We start from the raw sequence: 12,881 nt of genomic DNA, 5'->3' as shown, positions 1-12,881 counted from the left end.
TGACCCGCCCCTCCCCCATTCTCAGGCCAGGGAATTTTGGGGGACACGTGACCAGGCCTGCTCTACTGGGGAGGAGCACCCACTCCCACCAGCATGACTGGTCAGGGTGGCACGGGGCCAAGGATGGCCAGTATCTAGGCTAGCACTCCAGTACTCCTGACACAGGTGGCTAGGCTGGCAGGAAGCGAGGTGGGAGCTGCCAGGGCCCTTTTGTCACCACGGGGAGCTGCCGCCGCAGGAAGCCATCCAGAGGCAGCCAAGAGATGGCACCAGAGATTCCCGGCGCCACAGCCCCTGGACCCAGCTGTGCCCGACGCCAGGGACAGGAGCCAATAAATCCCCATGAGCCTTCAGGTCCTCGTCTGACAGTCATGACCACAGCAGCTGGGTGAGGGCAGGGCTGGGTGTTCGGAGACTTTCAGAAGCCTAGTCATGGAGGGCCTGCCCAGGGACCCCCCCGCAACCTCGCCCCCCAGGCCCCGTAGCGGCAGAGACTCACACGCAAAGAACTGCCAGGGCTGGTAGGTGTGGCCAAAGTCCATGGACCGCTCCAGCACCCAGAGGTCCGGCCGGGGTGAGTTGGCAAACTTGATGAGGACGTAGGCCACATGGAAGACCTGCGGGACGCGAGGGCGTCAGGGGAGCCAGGGGCGCCTGGATTCCCGTGCTCCCAGGGGCCTGGCTCAGTTTCTGCCCCTCAGGTGAGGCCACAGCAGGGGACGTGGCACCCTCGCCACACAGTGGGCACCTCAGGGTTTGCCTGTGTGGGGCAGACGAACCCAGGGGGGAGGGCTCCCCGCCTGTGCTGGGGGGCAATGCACTGCCTCCTCCCCTTCCCTGCCACAGGAGTTTGGGGTTCCCCATGGTCCTGCAAGCTCTGTGGCTGCAGACGGAGCAAGCTAGGGAGTGGCCTACCTACGGCCCAGGTAGGGACTGGCCAGGGTGGAGGCAGGAACACATCCCACTGTCCCCACAGCCCTGACATCCAGCCAGGCCCAGTGGCCAGATAGTGGTCCCTGCCACCGGGCAGGTCCAAAGGTCCAACCCCCTAGTCCCTCTGACAGGTCAGCCGCTCCTAAGATGGGGCCCCTGCCCCCACCTCACGCCAGGCACCCCTCCCCAGGCTCCACTCACTCGCATGCTGACCAGCCCACAGCCAGGGGCCCACTGAGCCTGCGGGGGCCGGGCTGCAGAGAGCAAGCGGGGCTCAGCCTTGCAGGCAGGGGGCCCTCTCGAAGCTAAGCCTGCCTTGGAGACTCCACCGGCCCAGGCACTGGGGCAGTAGCACTGCTGTGGCCCGGTGCGTGTCAGGGCAGCCCTGCCCAGGGCAGAGGAAAGCTGCTCCTTCCCAGGCCCCCGAAACCCCAAGCCCCTGCCCTGGCCCCGCCCTGGCTCTGCCCACTCTCTCCCCATGTGTCAGCCCGACCTCCACCCAGGGACAGCCCATGTGTCTGTGCCTCGGGGCTGGGGGAGAGCCTGGCTCAGTCTCCACAGGGCGCTTTGTACACCTCCTCAGAGAAGGCTTCCCTGACTGCAGCCCCTCCCCCAACCCTCAGCTGTGGACATCTCCCCAGGCCCAGGCCCTTCTCTCCGCACAGGCCAGGCCTGCTGGCTCCCCTCAGGCCTCTGATCAGCCTGGACTTCCCTCCCTCCCTACCTATCCCCTGACACCCTGCCCTCAGGACTCCAGGCCTGAGCCTCTCCCACCCCCAGCAGTCAGTGCTACCCAGCCTCATCTCTGCACCCACCTGAAATGACCACGGGCCTCCATGCCTGCACCTGGGGGTGCACACACACCCGCTGGCCCAACAGTGAAACACTGTGGGGGTGGCTCCTCCATGGACCGAGGCCACAGGCCCCCTCTGAAAAGGTCTCTGGTCCCTAAAAACAGCCCATGGCCTCAATGGCAAGAGGCTGCTACCCAGGAGCAGGGGGGGTCCGGAGGCACACAGGAGGGGGCAGTACCCAGGCAGCACCCCGCCTTCACACTCATGCAAGCCAGGGCTCGGTCCCTGCTGCGGCCAAGTGCTCCCACCCGCCATAGCCTTTGAGGGGAGCCCTAGCCTCCCCCTATGTGGGGGCAAAGGAGGGAAGGTGTCTCCAGGCCCTGTCACAAGCCTGGAGGCTCCAAGGGAGGGTGAGCCCCTCCCCAGCCCCTCTCAAACAAAGGGGAAAGGGCTCTGCCAGGCAGATGCTCCACAGGGACCTGGCAGGGAGGCGGAGGAAACACGAACCTCCCCACCGCCTGTAGAAGGAGGCCCAGGTGCTGGGGAGAGAGGCAACTCACGGACCCACAGCACAGGTGTGGCCTGCCTGTCCCAGGCCACACCTCCCCTGACAGGCCCACAGGGTCCGCGGTGGAGACCTTGGGAGACCTCAGTACTCAGCCCAACTCTTTGCGGGCGGCAGTGGGGAGCAGCCCCTCCTCTGCTCACAGGTGGGCCCCCAGGTGGGCCCTAAAAAGGCCAGCAGGCCTCCGAGGGTCATGCCACACCCCATGGCCACCCACCACACCTCCTCGGCACCCTGACCCGCCAGTGCCCACTCCTCCGGAGGGTTTCTCCGCACAGCAGTTGCGCCCGGGAACAGCAGGTGCTGTTGGCCAGGTAGGACTGGGAGCCTAGGGCCCCAAGGAGGAGAGTGGGGTCCCCCAGAGCTGCACGAGACCTACAGTCACCCCACTGGACTGAGACTGCTGTGGGGTCCCCCATGAAAAGACCACAGACCCCTCATAGCTTCAGCCCTTGGGGGCACCAGCTGCCCAGACTCCAGGTAGGGGGCAAGGTTCCAGGACTCCAGACATACCAGGTCCAAATCCCACCCTTCTCAGAGGGCTTGGCGTGGCAGGGACTGTGGGAGCCAAGCGCAGCCTTCCGGGTGGGGGTGGGGCACAGGCCTATTCACCGGCTGCCAGGCTCTGAGGTCATCGTCTACCTCCCTGTGGGTGGGGGGCAGGGAGACATGCCCTGTCCAGCAGGGAGGGGTTTGAGCCTCTTCAGGGACAGACCCTATACCCAGCCCCACACCTGGGCCTCAGCAGCCCCCTGTAGGCCTGACCACAAGCATTCCAGAGAGCCCCAGGTGGGGGCCAATGGCCCCTGTGCCTGGACAGGGAGGGGTCCGCTCAAGGTGGACGGGGGCACAGACACAGGCTGTTCTCGGGGAGGTGGCATCACAGCCCCTCCCACCAAAGGCTCCGAAGGAGACTAAAGGTCCCAACTGAGCCTCCTGGGGGCCGCCCCCGCTGTTCCCTCAGCGCCTGGATGATGGAGGCTGCGCCCTCCTCGGCCCAATCCGTCCTCCCCCCTCCCCTTCAGCAGGCCAGTCACATTTTTCCCAGCTGAGAGCACTTGCACAAATATTGACTTGAAGACACTGATCAGCAGGATGAGGGGACACAGACACTTCGCCCTCCCAACCCCTGGGACACACGGGAAGATCCTGGCCTCCTGTCTGTCCCCCATCCCAACCATCTGTCTGTCAGACACGGGCCCTGGACAGCTGTCCTCGAGGGCCTGGTGGCTGCACAGATGCTCACAGGAAGGGAAGCCCGCACTGGAGGACTCCCATCTGTCTCTGACCTGGTCGCGGCTCCCAGAGCCACACCGGCCGCCCTCGCCATGACCCGGAGCGAGCACAGACCCCGGGCTTCAGGACCGCCCCTCCCCCTGCACGCCCGGCTCAGCTCAGCTGCCAGTGCTGACCTTTCCGCTGCTACATAGTTCTGTGCAGAAAGAAAAAAAAAAAAATTCTTTTAAAGCAAAAGCCAAACAAAAGCCGCCTGAGTTATTTTTAAAAATCGGCTATTTTGGGGCAGGCACGTCTCCAGGACAGCAGCCGGACCCGCCTCTCAGTCACTGCACCCCCAGTACCCCCAACTCAGCCTGACCTGGGAGGGCCACGGCTCCCAGAGGAGGCCTCTGCCGGGTGACCACTGCCTCACAGGGGGTCGGCGAGAGCCCCAGGAGCACGGGGCACGGGGCCCAGGACCCAGGGCCCAGGCAGGCTCCAGGCTTCCGGGATTGTGTGGCCCTGGGGCGGACACTTCCCCTTCCTGGGCACAGGGCAGTGGGAATTGCTGCAGAGAGGGGCCTCAGGATAAAATGCCTTTCGTGAGGGCATGAAGGTTCGAGCACCCTGGGAGGGAGGATGCCAGCTGTTCCTGGAGGGCAGGCAGCAGCCACCCCGCAGAGATGCCAAGAGGCCCCCGCTGGAGCTGCCCCACTCACTGGCGCTCCAAAGGCAAAGCTGCAGAGGGGACTGAGTAGGTGCTGGGGTCTGGGCAGCATGGTGAGGACTACAGAGAAACACTGGCGGGGCTTTTGGGGACCCTGGGGATGGTGTGGGGCTGTTGGCTAGCAGCCTCCTGGGCTGAGGCACCCACCCCACCATGGGGTGGCTGGAACCTCCAGATGAGGGGAGGTGGTGCTTTCACGGTGCCCAAACCCAGCTCTGCCCTGGCCCATCTTGGGTTGGGGAGACCAGGGCCAGGCCCAGGTGCCCGCTGTGCTGGGTGAGGGCCAGTCCAGCCTTCCCCGGCAGCCTGGATCACAGCGGTCTGTGACTCAGCCCCCACCCTGCAGGAAGAAGGGCGTTGTGCCAATTCCTGGGGCAGGAAAAGCCCCTCCTAGCCCCAGGCGTCCGGGCCAGCACCCTGACCGCACTGCTCGGACAGGGCACCGGGGCACCCGGCCCCCTCGATGCCCAGAGTCCTGGGTCAGCCCAGCCCTTGCCCACTCCCGCCGTGTGCCTCCCCTCAAAGAGACTCCATCTGGAAACGTAGATAAGCCCCACAGCAGGGGCGGGGCGGCGGCCGGGAGCATCTCCACCGGCCCCCAGCTGGTTGAATAAGCACGGCGGTCACACAACTTATCAGGGGTCCGGAAACACGCCCCACACAGACACTTCTCCCAGAGGGATGTAGAGTGGAAAAGCCGGGGGTTTCCACAGCAAGCCCACCGCTGGGAAGAAAAATAAAAACTCCGAGGCCAGAACCCCCAACTCCGGGGTTGGACACTGCCATGCCCAACTACAGATGTCCTAAGCAAGACAGGAAAACTTCCAGGAGTGGGTGGGGGGCCAGGAACTCCCCAGCTGGAGGGAGGGAATGGGGTCCCAGCCAGGGGGCTGCCCGCACCTCAACAGAGCTGGGCCTGGGGTGGATTCAGGGACCCCAACCACTGCAGCCCAAGCTCTGCAGCCCAGCCAGGTCAGGCCAGATGGTCAGCCGGGGACACAGGAAGTAGAGGTTATCCCAAGGGGACCGCTCGGCCTGAAACCCAAACAGTTTCGTCTCCATTGAGCTGTGTTGTCAGAGGCCAATGTGGTGGCTCTTGTTTAGAAACAGACAGAAAACAGAAAGCCTTTGGGGACCATCAGGGCCTGGGGGTCTAGGTGGGTGCTGGGGCATCTCTGTGCCCTGAGTGCCAGGTCTGGCCGTGCAGCCACCAAGGGCAAGCATGGCAGTGCAGGTACAGGGAGAGGAGCGGCCCCAGCCCCACCTTGGCATGGCAGCCCCTTGGGCCGTGTACTCCTTCCAGGACAAGTAGAGGGAGGGTTTCACTGTCTATCCTGTGCCAGGGAAGGGGAGTGGTGCCTCCCAGGACCCCCGCCGTACCCCCCAGGGAGCCCCACTCAAGTGGCTGCGTCCGGCTTAGCCCGTGCACCTGTCCCGGCTGCCGAGCTCTGTAACTAGAGCCTGGCCGCGGCTGTATTTCCTGTCCTTCCCTGGACAACCCACTGACCGTCCTGGGGCACCGGCCACATGGCTGAGTGCCCAACCAGGCCCAGGGAGCCAAGCCAGTGGCACCCTGGACCAGGAGGCCTGCCCAGGGCCCAAGCCGGCCAGCCAGAGAGCAGGCAGTCCTGAAGGGCGAAGCAGCCTGGGCGTGCTGGGCCTCCGGCAGGTGCCCTCACCCCATTGACAGAGGAGGAACCAGCCTGGAAACCCAGACTGCAGACAGCATGGCCAACCCCGCAGTCCTCCAGACCCCAGCACTGGGACCTTGGGCACTCCACACTGGCCCTGACCCTCTCATAACCCCACCTCAGTTTCCCCAAGTGCCTAAGGAAACTCACACTCCAGTCGCCAATGACCAGCAGAGCTTTGCCTCCTCATACCCCAACTTGGAGGGGACAGCTGACTGCCTCGCCTCTCTAGCCCTACCTGTCCACTCTGCCCTCCCATGGCTCTCCACCATCCCCAGGGGCACAGGCCCTCACCTGGCACTGCTCACCCCCAACCAATACTTCTAGCCTCATGCCTAACTGCCCCCCTTATACCCTGCCAGCCCCAGTTCCCCCACACCTTGATCCCCACCTGGGCCTCCCCATTTGCCCTGCAGCTCTAGGCCTCGGGGGCTGGGACAAAGTCGCTGCCCCACCTGTGGCACCTGCACTGTGGCCTGCTGCGCAGAGAACAAAGCAGGGGCCTCCCTACCGGAAGGGGGCCCGTGCGTCCTCACTCCTCATCTGAGGGAGGCGGGGACCATACCCTCCTCTGCTGGGGAGAGCCCCGCCCCATAGTCAGGCCACCCAGGGGCCAACTGGAGAGGGAGGGGACACAGGCCAGAGCCAGCCCCACTCACCCTGCCCAGCTCCTTACAACCTGGGCCCGCTGGGCTAGCGTGCTGGTGTAGTGGGGCAAGGGGCTGGACCCCGCGGCAGAGCCAGGGGGTGGGGGAGCTCAAGACGGGATCCGCTGGCCATGTGCCTGGGCAGTCATGAACGCGCTCACCCTTCCCTGCGCCTGGGGCCTGGGTGTGGTTCTCGGAAGAAGGAGCCTGAGGCCAGTGATGTGACCACTCAGTTCCAGAAGCTTCCGGAGAATGCAAGGAGATACGCAAGAACCCCCTAGAAGGACCCCCCGGGAAAGGTCATGTCTGGAACTCGGAAACTGCCCCCTGAGTCACCAGTGACCAGTGCTGGAGCCTCTTCCTGAGGCCCCACCCTTGGAGAGAGAACCCCTCCACGGCTGGGCACAGCAGGACCTAGGCCAGGAGCCCAGCTGGCACTCCCGGGGGGCCCAGGCTCAGCTGCTTCTGCGTGGACACCACAAGGACTAGTCTCCCCTCCCCTGCGCCAGCCCTTGCCCCACCACACACCAGGGGCGTGAGATCCGAACTGTGATGCAGCCCCCACCCCGCCCTCCTCAGCCTTCCAGGAGCAGGAAGCCTTCCCGATGCCCAGTGCCAGCCGCTCCCACCCCCCTCCCAGGGCATCCGCTCCAGATCCCAGAACAAAGGCTGCTGGCAGCCTGCTGCAGGGGGAGTGCCCGGACCCACCCGCCGCTCAGCCTGGCTTCCTGATGGAAGCCCCAGCCCCACCCCAGGATCAGCCCTGAAGCCCAGGAAGGACATTTTCCCACCCCACTCCAGGGAGTCCCTGCCCCCACTCCGACCAAGGCTGGCAGCCCCCTGGCCTAGGCCGAGACAGGGGCCTTAGTAAATACATCCACATGGTCAGGAAAGGGGATGAGAGGAAGGAAGGAAGATGCTGCAGGTGTGGAGGGAGGAATGAGCAGACAGACGGACGGATGAATGGAAGCAAGGAAGAAAGGGTGGGTGCTGCATAGGTAGGGGGGTGGGTGGGTAGGTGGAGGGATAAGTGGGTGGATGGATGGGTAAGGGGGTGGATGGATGGGTAAGGGGGTGGATGGATGGGTAAGGGGGTGGATGGATGGGTAAGGGGATGGATGGATGGGTAAGGGGGTAGATGGATGGGTAGGGGGTGGGTGAGCAGGCAGAGGGATGGGATAGGATAGGTGGGTGGGTGGGTGGGTGGAGGGATAGGTGGGTGGGTGGAGGGACCGCTTCCCAATGGAGTGGGAAGGGTTCCTTTTCCCTCCGTATCATTTTACAGTTGGTGAAACTGAGGCTGGGAGAGGCAAGATGCTCACATGGTGGAACCTGATTTCTGGCCCAGAACAATCTAACAGCAAACTGGCTTCAGGCCTGAAGTTTCCAGCCCAGTTCATAGATGTGCACCGAGGCTGAGAGAGAGCCCCAGAGCCAAGGGGTGGTGGAGCCCACGCTTGTGGGTCCGAGTGTCAGTCCCGTCTTCCCTGCCCCACCCAGGCACATCGGGCACTGCGCCCACTGGCTCTGCAGCCACCCGGGGGTGACCGTGGAGACTGGGCCATTTCCCCTCCCCCAGCCCAGTCCCCTAGTTTCTTGAAGGAGGAGGGGCGAGAAGAACTCACCAGTACCCAGCTTCCCGCCCCAGCAGCTGAGAATTCACACGTACACTACAGCCAAGGTGGGGGCCTCTGCTGCTGTGCCAGAGAGATGAAGGACCCCCAGACTCCAGGGGAGCCAGATGCGGGGAAACCCAGTGAGATGAAGGGAAACAGGCAAAGCCACACCCAGGCCCAGGCCAGGTCAGGGCTAGGGGCCTGGCAGGCAGGCAGGCAGGGAGCCCAGGACAGGCGACCCCTCCCCAGCTCCCCGCCCTTCTCCACAGGGCCCTGCAAGTTCAGGAACCCCCGGTAATTCCAGGCCACTTGTTGGAGCTTGAGCCCTCCCCTCACTGCCTGCCCACCCCCGGGCCAGGCCTGCAGGCCACCAAGGCTGCCAAAGGTGTCTGCCCCTTGGGGCCAGCCCTCCAGCCAGGCTCCAGGGAGACCTCATCTATCTCTAACACTCTCAGGACAATAGCAGGGACAGAGGCTCAGACAGGGGTGAAGACCCACATGTCACACACTGGGACTGGGGCAGCGGCGGAGCCGGCTGGGATGCAGGCCTCTGGGTCGGCCCTGGGGCCCCCACTCCAGGCACTGGCTGCTCTCAGGCCCAGCCTCCTCCACCTGCCCCACCACTGTCCCTGACCCAAGAAGCACCAGGATTACTGGCCCATTTTACAGGCCAGGACCTCAAGGCCTGGTACCCAGGCCAAGTCGCCCCCAATCAAGGGGTGCTCAGGGCTGGCAGCCAGACAGGCCCACCTTGGGGGGTTCACTCTTCGCTTGGAGGCACCCAGCCACAGCCTCCTGCTTGTGCAGGGGCCTCCAAGGCCAAGGAGAGCCCAGAGCTGGGGACTGGAGAGCAGGCACCCGACCCCACCTAACCCTCAGCCGCCTAACCGTCAGCCACCGCCGCCACCTCGGCACAGGTATCCCAGGAATGTCCACTTCCACCAGCCTCCTCTGCATTCCTGCAGCCCCTCCCGCACCTGCCAGGAATTCCTAAAACAGCAAGGCGCCTGATGCAGGGGGCACCACTGCACTGCTCACAGCACCTCCGCCGTCCCGGCCCCAAGCTGTCTACTCAGCACCCCCCCACCCAAACTCTGTGGCCTTTGGAAGCACCCCTATCAGCAACCGCTTTCCCTGTGTCGTGGGGATGCTGAAAGCACAAACAAAAGGTGACCACTGCCATGCCTTTGTCCCTGTGGGGACTGCCCTCCACCAAGTCCTTCGTGTCCAGCCTCCCAGGCCCCGGATCTCACTCAGGGTGGAGACCTCGCCTTCTGGTCCTGTGGCCCAAGGTAGGCCCAATGGCCACAGACACAGGGATGGCAGCTGCAGCAGGCAAAGAAGGGGCCCTACCTGGCCCAGGTCCAGCGTGACGTTGACCTCATTGTACTCCAGGCCGCGGGACAGCGGTGGGCTCTGCCACCAGCGCTCCGTGCCATCGATGGCATTGCTCGCAGGGTGTGCCTTGTTGCTGTTCGCAGCCGTGCAGATGTCGCAGTACTGGCCCTGCAGAGGGAACGGGAGGGTCAGATAGCCGAGAAGGGCCAGGACCCCCTTCCCCCTCCACAGTCACCCTCCTGCCCCGAGACGAGTCCTGGTCCCACTGAGCTGGTTCCACGCCCAGCCTCTGCGCCCCTCATCCACTGGCTCAGCAAACATGCACTAAGCACCTGCTGCTCCTCCGATTCAGGGGATGTGGCTCATGTGAGCTGCTCATGGCGCTAAGGACAATAGGAAGAACAGGGATGGAAAGGGGCATCTGCCTTGGGTGGGAAAATCTCGGTGGGCCTCTCTAGGGGGGTGGCGTCTGAGCCCTACGTGGTAAGGCGGGGTGTGCTCTAGGCAGAGGGGGTGCCAGTGCAACGAGCCCTGGGGCTCCGCAGAAGGAGTCTCACAGTAAACCGCAAGGTGGATCAATGTGTCTAGAGCCAAGGGGGCAAAAAGGGGCAGGAGCAAGGCAAAGCCTGGCTACCCCTCCCTGCTGGCCCTGCCAGGGGCTCCAGAAAGGCTTGGACAAAATGCAGCAAGGCAGGAGGCGGAAGGGGGAGGAAGGTGGAGCTGCAGACAGGACTGTCAGGGTGGGGATCCAGGCGGCCAGACCCCACCCCACCGCCAGATCTTGCCCACAGCCTTCCGGATTAGGGTCTCCAGAGAGACAGAATTAAGCTGTTCCGGCGGCTGTGGGGACCGGCCCCAGAGTGGAGGTGTGGACAGCGGCAGGTGGGCCTGGGCCTCCTGGCTGCTGCTTCTGAGTCCTGGGAAGAGGCCAAGTCACAGTAACTGCTGAGCCTCAATGTCCCCATCCGAAGAGTGGGGATAAGGCTGCACCTGCCCGGGGCCACCGTGAGGAGTAATGGCCCACACACACAGCCTGGCAGCCGCTTCGGTCCCGGGCCTGCCATCTGCTGGGGGCCTGTCTTGCATGGGTGAGTGGGGAACAGAGGAGGCTCCCAGCAGGGTCCTGGCCTGCATCCTGGCAGGGGAGGGGTAGTGCTGGGAGCCGGGGCAGGGACGAGGAGAGGGGGCAGAGCTGGGGCCTGGCTGCCCCCACCAGGAAACCAGACCTGCTGTTTGTCCACACAAAGGCGCCCTCCCAGGCTTGGGGTTGATTGAGGCCCCAGAGGCCGAGTTTGAGAAAGTCAGCGGCCCCACCCCGCCCAGCCTGTTGGGGGCGGGCAGACCTCATCCTAGGAGGAGGGGGTAGGAGCTGGGGAGATCCCTTCCCCCCTACCCCCAGGCCCAACACCTACAGAGGGCCCAACACCTACAGAGGGCCCAACCCCCTCACCCACAGAGTGTGCCCTCTGCCTCCACTGAGCACCAGGGCAACGCCCGATACCCCTCCCACAGGCTCCCAAGACCCCGCCCTGGTGTTTGGACTGCCCCATCTCAGACTTTGCCCCAGACCACCCAAGATGCAGCTCTGCAGCCCCCAGTGTGGCCACTGCTGTATTTCCTTTACTGCATGTATGAGACCTGGAATTATCTGGGGGCTTCCCCGGGGTCCCCCAGAGCTCTGCAGTTGCAGGGTCCACACCCTCCTTATTCCCACTGTGTCCCCAGCTCACCACCTAAGCAGTCTCGTGGATGGGGCTAGAGCAACTGAAGACACTCAGTTAAGCACCACGACCCCTACTCGCAGGCCGCACTGCAAGCTTTGATGGAGACCCCCAAACTCAAGAGTTCACTGACAGCATGGCACACACAGGTCCTGCTCAGGGTGGGGCCGGGGGCTCCTGGAGAAGGTAGGTGTGGGCGGGGCCCTCTGGCTGGGGCAGCCGGACCTCCCAGAGAAGGCTGCTTGCTGGTCAAGACCCTCCCAGACACACGAGCAGCAGAGGGAAGCTGGGTGGAAGGTTGCGGGTCAAGGGTCAGCCTCTACTCTTCCAGGAGGTCAGGGAAGCAACTGCCCAGTCCCTGCCTGGGCCAGCATTGGTCCAGTTATTGGGTGGCAGTTCCAGTCCCCATTCGGCTACTCACTGAGCCACAGAGGACAGGGCTGGGAAATCCCACCACCTCCACTGAGGAGGGTCCCGTGAGAACACAGCTAGGAAACAGCAGAGGGGCTGATAAGGAATTCCCCTTCCAATGAGTCACCACGCTGGCCTGGCTGCCCAGTCCCCACCTTCCCAGGCTGGGCCGGCCGGGGATCCCCTGATGCCCACCTGAGGCTGTGAGGGCCACGACCTCCCCCTGCCCTCTGCCTGCTCCAGCTGCTCAGCAGGGTTCACCCCAACTCCCATCTGGGATGCCCAGCTAATGTGCATCCCCTGCAGAGGGTCCCTGAGAGCCCCTGGCCTGCAGCCTTGAAAACACACTGCCCAGCCCCAGGCCCCATAGCCTTGGTGAGCCCCCTCAGATGGAGCTGCGGCTTCATGGCCTGGGCACCTCCTGTGCCTGCCTGCCTTGCCCCGACCGCAGCTCCACTCCAGACTGGCCGGCAAGGACTTCTCACACGCCCAATCCGCGGCCAGGGCGGTCAGCAGACCTGCGGCTCTCAGATGAAGGAGGCGTCCAAGGTCATACCCGTCCAGCTCATGTCTACCAGCCGATCTTTCTACATATCTGGCAGCCTCAGCGGGCACTCACTGCTCAGAGCTCGAGACTTTGGAAGAGAAGGGTTCGCCTCTATTGCTAGACATGAGCTGGGCAAGGCCGGCTGGTTTCTCATCCAAGCTGGCTCTGAGGCGTGGAGCACCACAGCTCATAGCTGCCACTGAAACTGTGGCCGATTCCCAGGCTCCTCGGGCCAAGCTCACAGTCTCAGGTGAGGAGGGCCAGCACGCTGTGCCCCTTTTGAAGACAGGGAGCTTGAGGCTGACAGAGGGAAGCCACATAGCTGAGGCAGAGGAGACGGACGTTGACTACAGGCTGGCCCTTTACTCACGAGACGGGGGTAATAAGCCCAAGAGGAGACAGATCCAAGAGGGGGCCTGTGGCCCCCAGCCATGCAGCACGGGCAGGCGGTGGGGTGGGTGGTCTGAGGTTCAGAGGGCACCTGGAGCCTCCCCTGCCAGAAAGGCAAAATCTCAGCTGGGGACACTCAACACCAGGCCCTCTGCAGTGAGGTGTGGCAGCAGGCAAGGAGACAGTCACAGGCCCTCCGTCCTGAGACCCGGCCCCTCTGAGTTGACCAGATAAGGGGGCAGCCAGGAGGTGCCCAGGTTCCCACAGCTAACCCCCGCTGGAC

The 12,881-nt window shown here is 64.1% G+C and overlaps 1 protein-coding gene and 1 long non-coding RNA gene across 7 annotated transcripts in view; one reads left to right on the top strand and one right to left on the bottom strand.

The window, feature by feature from the left end:
- LAMA5 (laminin subunit alpha 5) overlaps nucleotides 1-12,881 on the bottom strand; it is a 58,755-nt gene that overhangs the window by 44,226 nt on the left and 1,648 nt on the right. For all 6 annotated transcript variants that reach the window (XR_004033082.1, XR_004033083.1, XM_030826613.1 and 3 more), the window contains exons 2-3: nucleotides 9,545-9,697; nucleotides 500-617 (exon numbers count right to left, since the gene is read on the bottom strand). Coding sequence is in view for 4 of the 6 variants with exons in the window: in XM_030826613.1 (XP_030682473.1) it covers nucleotides 500-617; nucleotides 9,545-9,697 (271 nt within the window). In the remaining 2 variants the exon portion in view is untranslated. The remainder of the gene's footprint in view (nucleotides 1-499; nucleotides 618-9,544; nucleotides 9,698-12,881) is intronic.
- On the top strand, nucleotides 375-3,776 carry LOC115838012. The gene is made up of 3 exons (XR_004033084.1): nucleotides 375-701; nucleotides 2,571-2,772; nucleotides 3,485-3,776. It is a non-coding gene; the product is annotated as an uncharacterized LOC115838012 (long non-coding RNA).

The sequence above is a fragment of the Nomascus leucogenys genome, chromosome 13 (assembly GCF_006542625.1).
Source record: "Nomascus leucogenys isolate Asia chromosome 13, Asia_NLE_v1, whole genome shotgun sequence".
Classification (NCBI taxonomy): Eukaryota; Metazoa; Chordata; class Mammalia; order Primates; family Hylobatidae; genus Nomascus; species Nomascus leucogenys.
The sequence above is the reverse complement of the archived record's forward strand: the minus strand, read 5'-3'. Positions and strand labels throughout refer to the sequence as shown.